The following is a 7,931-nucleotide window of genomic DNA, read 5'->3' as shown; positions in this document are numbered from 1 at the left end:
ATTTGAACAAACTTGGTAGCCCTTCATCCCGGCATGCTACAGGCCCAATATCAGTACACTGGGCCTTTTGGTTATTGAGAGGAAGCTGTTTGAAGATTTAAGACATCTGACCCCAATGACCTTGAAAGTTAGTCAAGGTCATTCATTTGAACAAACTTAGTAGCCCTTCATCCAAGCATGCTACAGGCCTAATATCAGTACCCTGGGCCTTTTGGTTATTGAGAAGAAGTTGTTGAAGGTTTTAACATATTTCAACCCCTGTGACCTTGAAAGTTGGTCAAGGTCATTTATTTGAACAAACTTGGTAGCCCTTCATCCCAGCATGCTACAGGCCCAATATCAGTACCCTGAGCCATTTGGTTATTGAGAAGAAGTTGTTTGAAGATTTTGAAGACATCTGACACAAGTGACCTTAAAAGTGAGTCAAGGTCATTCATTTGAACAAACTTGGTAGCCCTTCATCCCAGCATTCTACAGGCCCAATATCAGTACCCTGGGCCATTTGGTTATTGAGAAGAAGTTGTTTGAAGATTTTAAAGACATCTGACACCAGTGACCTTGAAAGTGGGTCAAGGTCATTCATTTGAACAAACTTGGTAGCCCTTCATCCCAGCATGCTACAGGCCCAATATCAGTACCCTGGGCCATTTGGTTATTGAGAAGAAGTTGTTTGAAGATTTTAAAGACATCTGACACCAGTGACCTTGAAAGTGGGTCAAGGTCATTCATTTGAACAAACTTGGTAGCCCTTCATCCCAGCATGCTACAGGCCCAATATCAGTACCCTTGGCCTTTTGGTTATTGAGAAGAAGTTGTTTGAAGATTTAAACATATTTGACCCCTGTGACCTTGAAAGTGGGTCAAGGTCATTTATTTGAACAAACTTGGTAGCCCTTGATCCCAGCATGCTACTGGCCAAATATCATCTACCTAGGCCTTTAGGTTATTGAGAAGAAGTTGTTTAAAGCAAAAAGTTGACGCCGGACAGACGGACGACGGACGACGGACGGACGGACGGACGGACGGACGACGGATGCCGCACCATAACATAAGCTCACTTACCCTTTGGGCAGGTGAGCTAAAAAGGACTAAAATACAGCTACAGGCAGAATATCAGTGTTTGATTCATAAGAACCTATTAAAAGATTTAAACATATGAAGCCTGTGACATTGAATGTCGAACAAGGACATTAGGTTGAAAGTGGGTCAAGGTCTTTCATTTGAACAAACTTTGTAGCCCTTCATCCCAGCATGCGACAGGCCAAATATCATTCCTTGGGCCTTTCGGTTATTGAGAAGAAGTTGTTTGAAGATTTTAAGACATTTGACCCCTGTGACCTTGAAAGTTGGTCAAGGTCATTCATTCAAACAAACTTGGTAGCCCTTCATCACAGCATGCTACATGCCCAATATCAGTAACCTGGGACTTTTGGTTATTGAGAAGTTGTTTGAAGATTTTAAGACATTTGACCCCTGTGTCCTTGAAAGTGGGTCAAGGTCATTCATTTGAACAAACTTTGTAGCCCTTCATCCCAGCATGCTACTGGCCAAATATCATCACCCTAGGCCTTTTGGTTATTGAGAAGAAGTTGTTTAAAGCAAAATATTGACGCCGGACTAGTTTTGGGCATTTACATATCTGTGTCTACATAACAAAAGCTAGCTTTTCATTTAGTCTATTTTTGTATTCAGCACATGTGTAAATATTGTGAAAAATCCACCAGGATGACCTATGCTAAAACTTGAGTATTTCTGTTGCCTAGTAGGCGATATTTAATTTCAGACAGGTTTTCAGAAAAAAATATCTAATCGCAGGGGTCAAATTTGGGTTTAAATCATGTTTTTTGGCATATTTTGGTGTTTTTTGATGTGGTAACCATGGTTTTCACAGGTCCCAAGTCTGGGGACACAGTTTTTGAAAAAAATTCAATCTTGTAAACAAAATGAAATCAAAATGTAGTTTATAAATATGTATATATATGTAGGTGTGTTGTGCAGGTTGATTTCACTATCCATGTTTATCTGAGACAGGTCCTTTATCTTTAGGGTCAAGCCATTTCTACTGTACACTGCTACCATAAGGACCAAGTTTCCACAGTGAAGTAAGCCCAGTAAGGCAATTTCATATATAGGGACCAAGTTTCCACAGTGAAGTAAACCAAGTAAGTTAATTTCATATATAAGGACCAAGTTTCCACAGTGAATTAAGCCAAGTAAGTTAATTTCATATATAAGGACAAAGTTTCCACAGTGAAGTAAGTCCAGTAAGGCAATTTCATATATAGGGACCAAGTTTCCACAGTGAAGTAAACCAAGTAAGTTAATTTCATAAATAAGGACAAAGTTTTCACAGTGAAGTAAGCCAAGTAAGTCAATTTCATATATAGGGACCAAGTTTCCACAGTGAAGTAAGCCAAGTAAGTCAATTACATATATAAGGACCAAGTTTCCACAGTGAAGTAAGCCAAGTAAGTTAATTTCATATATAAGGATGAAGTTTCCACAGTGAAGTAAGCCCAGTAAGGCAATTTCATATATAGGGACCAAGTTTCCACAGTGAAGTAAACCAAGTAAGTTAATTTCATATATAAGGACAAAGTTTTCACAGCGAAGTAAGCCAAGTAAGTCAATTTCATATATAGGGACCAAGTTTCCACAGTGAAGTAAGCCAAGTAAGTTAATTTCATATATAAGGACAAAGTTTTCACAGTGAAGTAAGCCAAGTAAGTCAATTTCATACATAGGGACCAAGATTCCACAGTGAAGTAAGCCAAGTAAGTTAATTTCATATATAAGGATCAAGTTTCCACAGTGAAGTAAGCCAAGTAAGTCAATTTCATACATAGGGACCAAGTTTCCACAGTGAAGTAAGCCAAGTAAGTCAATTTCATATATAAGGATCAAGTTTCCATAGTGAAGTAAGCCAAGTAAGTCAATTTCATATATAGGGACCAAGTTTCCATAGTGAAATAAGCCAAGTAAGTCAATTTCATATATAAGGATCAAGTTTCCACAGTGAAGTAAGCCAAGTAAGTCAATTTCATATATAGGGACCAAGTTTCCACAGTGAAGTAAGCCAAGTAAGTCAATTTCATATATAAGGATCAAGTTTCCATAGTGAAGTAAGCCAAGTAAGTCAATTTCATACATAGGGACCAAGTTTCCACAGTGAAGTAAGCGAAGTAAGTCAATTTCATATATAAGGATCAAGTGTCCACAGTGAAGTAAGCCAAGTAAGTCAATTTCATACATAGGGACCAAGTTCCCACAGTGAAGTAAGCCAAGTAAGTCAATTTTTACATATAAGGACCAAGTTTCCACAGTGAAGTAAGCCAAGTAAGTCAATTTTTATATATAAGGACCAAGTTTCCACAGTGAAGTAAGCCAAGTAAGTCAATTTCATTTATAGGGACCAAGTTTCCAAAGTGAAGTAAGCCAAGTAAGTCAATTTCATTTATAGGGACCAAATTTCCAAAGTGAAGTAAGCCAAGTAAGTCAATTTCATATACAGTATAGGGGACCAAGTTTCCACAGTGAAGTAACCCAAGTAAGTCAATTTCATTTATAGGGACCAAGTTTCCACAGTGAAGTAAGCCAAGTAAGTCAATTTCATTTATAGGGACCAAATTTCCAAAGTGAAGTAAGCCAAGTAAGTCAATTTCATATACAGTATAGGGGACCAAGTTTCCACAGTGAAGTTAACCAAGTAAGTAACCTTCACATAAAGGGAAATCCTTTCCACAGGGAACTCAGTAAAGTTAGTTACCTGTAACATGTTAATTCCCTTTGCCCAAGTATGCTCCATACCAAATGAGGTCAAAATCCCTTCAATAACAACCTGTATTTCCGATTCAGGCCAGGTACTATCATATTTGCATTTACCAAACGATTGAGAAGAAAGACTTGTAAATTCAGAACTCTTGTCTTTTTCATCACTTTCAAATGTTTCATTCCATGTAGTTAAGGACAAATTTTGACTTATATTCATCCACAACTTAAACAAACACAATATTCTATTAATTATAACGACAAACTTGTAATAGTCGTGTAAAATATCAGCATATATACCTACTTTTAAAATGTCACGTATTAGTATTAGTAAGATATCAAAACAGTCAGTGTTGGAGGTGACATCACATATAAAGTCTAGTAGTGACGTTACAACAATTACATGTTCTCATTATGGAAAAAGTTAGACCATCATATGGCGGATGCTGTGTATACCTGATGGTTTAACTTTGGTGATCATGGGCACAGTGACTGGTTTCTCAGGTGACGTCGAGATGGAACTTGAGCAGGATGACTTGCCATTGACTGCGGTCTCAGGCTCTGACATGACCAAATACCTGACTGCCATCTCGGAGCACTGACTAGCTTTCTTCAGAGACTTTTTTGGTGAGACGACAGGTGTAGTGACTCCAGAATTTGACCTTGTTGATGACCTTGAGGAGGTTTGGCTACTAACTAGTGGTTTACTTAGGGACTCCGTCTGTCAGAAATACCATTGATATTATGCGCGATGCTTGTCAATCACAATTATACTTGATGTACTCAAACCGACTTAAGTATCAGTGACATCACTACCAATGGTTGTCAATCACAATTATACTTAATGTACTCAAACCGACTTAAATATCAGTGACATCACTACCAATGGTTGTCAATCACAATTATACTTGATGTACTCAAACTGACTTAAATATCAATGACATCACTACCAATTGTTGTCAATCACTATTACACTTAATGTACTCAAACTGACTTAAATATCAATGACATCACTACCAATGGTTGTCTATCACTATTATACTTAATGTACTCAAACTGACTTAAATATCAATGACATCACTACCAACGGTTGTCTATCACTATAACACTAGGTACCAGATTGTCTTGGACCAATTTTTTCTTCTTTTCTATCAAATCTTTTTTTTTTTACATTAAAACTATACAATTTCATTCCATTGCATACACATACGATAGTATTCTCACCCTTTACTGCTGACTATTGCTAACAGTATTTACCATCTTCAGTTTTAGTCATACATTTATAGAGATAAAATTTCATAACCAATAAAAAATCATCACCAATCACCTTTAAATGAAAACTTATATTAAATTAAACTCTAGCGCCATGGTTGTTACTTCCCATTTTGCTCTAGTCCTAGATTTTAAAGTAGGTTACTCTGGTACAACCATACCTACCAAATGTACACAGTGAAATTGTGCTTTACCAACATCAATGGTAACTTGAGTCGATTAGTTAAGTGAGATAGTAAAGCCAGGGTAAAACAAGAAACAAGGTTTTCGACCTATCAAACCATGTCCGATATTCCAGTGCAAAGACAGGTTTCACCGTCCTCAACATGTTCTCAATTACAAGTACAGCTGTAAGCTGACGAAGATAAGAGTTACCTGACTCTCTGTGGAGCTGTCCTCAGAGCTTGTCACCAATTCCCCTAGACCACACTTAGGCAGCTGATTGGACCTGCATTAATGACAAAACAATAGTAAACCACTCTGTCTACAATAAATAGGAAGCTTACCTATATCTGACACTAACGGCATCCCCGTATATTGAGACCTTGACCCTTAAACTTTGGTCCCAAATACTTACTAGGGCTGTAACGATACACCGCGGTGCACCGAAAACCGCGCTAAATTGCTTCGGTTCGGTTTACGATATGTTTTTCCGTGTTTCGGTTCGGTTCAGTTTTTAATATTACCTGATTTCCGGAATTTTACCATACATGTGTAACGTAAACATTTATTCTCAAGCATCACCTACGATGATAATAAAGGTTTTGAAGGGTTTGACATGGTTGATGTGGAAATACTTCGGTGTAACATAATAAGTAACTTTCCAATGAACGGCTTTGTGCCCTAGGCAAAAAGGTAAAAATCGGCGGATCAAGGCGCACATGTCGTCTGTAGGTGAGGCCGAATTGAACATTAACATTGATACGTTCTGAGCCGATTGATTTCTTCAAACTTTATAACGATGATTTAATCATAAACTAGACCGTAGCTTATATATATCTATACTATATGCCGACTGTGACAGTAAATATATCGAATGACGACTTGAAAGATGTAGCAAATCACATGCAATTCTTGATGAAATACCTGATCTTTTTACCTGATAATCTCCGTGTAAATTTACAGCGTCTTATGTCATAAATGAAGTTTATAATCTCTGATATCATTTGCCAATTTGTCAAGGAGAACTGAGCATGCGCGAAACTGCCAAGGCGGTTTTTTCTACTCGGCTCTCAAAATATTTGAAGATTTACATCGAAACATAGAATTATTCATCACCGTTGCAGCAAATGTGTTTTGTGTGCTAACTATCAAGGACTAAGACACGAAACTGTGAGTACAAAATGTCGAACTTTGAAAATAACGCCAGATTTGAACCTATCAGCGAGCTGTTCACGGAACCGCCATTAGCGTTCTTTAGAGAACGTGACTTTTTCGGGGAACGGAGACCGAATCCCTCTGAATTCATAACCCATCCCGAAATGTATACTGTTCTCGCTGAAGTTATAGATCCCACCCATATCATTGGACTGCAAAGAATTAGAGGGTTATGGCGCATCTACGTTGACAACCTAGATGATAAATGTGAACTCCTTTCATCGGGTTTCCCGCTAAGGGGGCACACCATGGGCGTCCTTAAAACCAACCCAAACCGTTTTGATAACGAAAACACCACAAAGGTCAGAGTAAAAGACATCCCTCTGTCTGCGGACGATGGACAGATTGACCGGTTCTTTATTTTGAAAGGTCTGGAGACGATAGGTAATATCACCCGAGAGAAGCTCCGTATTAACGGAAAACTCACGAACTGTGAAACGGGTGATAGAACTTTATTGATTCTTTCACGCACGCTTACAAATCACATCCCAAAATTTGTACAAATTGGCAGATACAAAGCCAGGGTATCCTACTATGGACAGGTAGTTTCAGACAACATGACTTGTTCGAAATGTCTCCAAGATGGCCACACATTTCGTCAATGTCCAAATGACTGGAAATGCCGGTTGTGTAACCAATCCGGACACAAACAATCAGAGTGCCCATCACCCTCTGAGGTACCCCAGTCTGACGGCATTACCAGCGAAGCCGAGAACCGTGACGAGATAAACACCAACGAAAATGAAAACGTACGTGAAGACGACTACGACAGTGATCATAGCTCCGACAACGGCCCGCTCCCTCAAAACACTAATATTGACACGCTCATCCCTGACAGTGATGCACATAAAGAGCGTCGTCAAATCAAAGTGTCCACAGGAAACAGACGCGTTGTAACGGGCAAATCCAATAAGGTCGCGACACCGTCCTCGGTACCCAACAAAGCGCCTGGACAAAAGTCAGGACAAGGCCGGACCCCACCAACCCCAAGTGAAGAGCTAAACACAACAACAAAAAAGGTTAACTCAGGCTCAGGTCCACCGACCGCCGGTAATAAGCGAAAGCCAAGTGGTACCAGCGGTCGACCCTGATCCGACACCATGTCTAACCTGTTATTTGGTTATATTGAACTGTTTATCGCTTTATGGACTAATGAGAATGACAACGATTTACACAAAAATGAACGCTTGGAAACTGAATATGACGATACTAATGATAAATGTCGTACTCGAAGTATGGTACGAGTCGGACAATCTTTATATGAAACAAAAACTTGAATCTTCGCTAATATACATGTACATGGGTGTGTATAGATATGTACATGTATGTTTATGGGAAGGAGTACAAACTATTACTACATGTAGTTTGTACATACTTGTATCCACAATTCTATACTACCTAAATGTACTAGTTTTAAATTTAAAGACAGTTGTAACTATACTAAAAAAAGAATCTCAACATTACATGTATGTACTTAAAATCACATATCTTACAGATGTTCGTAGGTACGTCTC

The 7,931-nt window shown here is 38.6% G+C and overlaps 1 protein-coding gene across 3 annotated transcripts in view; it reads right to left on the bottom strand.

Annotated features, from left to right (window-relative positions):
* LOC110461636 (RING finger protein 17-like) overlaps positions 1 to 7,931 on the bottom strand; it is a 91,400-nt gene that overhangs the window by 37,478 nt on the left and 45,991 nt on the right. For all 3 annotated transcript variants that reach the window (XM_021515191.1, XM_021515193.1, XM_021515192.1), the window contains exons 27-28: positions 5,416 to 5,488; positions 4,225 to 4,489 (exon numbers count right to left, since the gene is read on the bottom strand). In XM_021515191.1, the coding sequence (XP_021370866.1) occupies positions 4,225 to 4,489; positions 5,416 to 5,488 (338 nt within the window). The remainder of the gene's footprint in view (positions 1 to 4,224; positions 4,490 to 5,415; positions 5,489 to 7,931) is intronic.

Source organism: Mizuhopecten yessoensis, unplaced genomic scaffold (assembly GCF_002113885.1).
Source record: "Mizuhopecten yessoensis strain PY_sf001 unplaced genomic scaffold, ASM211388v2 scaffold10643, whole genome shotgun sequence".
Classification (NCBI taxonomy): Eukaryota; Metazoa; Mollusca; class Bivalvia; order Pectinida; family Pectinidae; genus Mizuhopecten; species Mizuhopecten yessoensis.
Note: the sequence above shows the minus strand (reverse complement) of the source record. Positions and strands in the feature narration are given on the sequence as shown.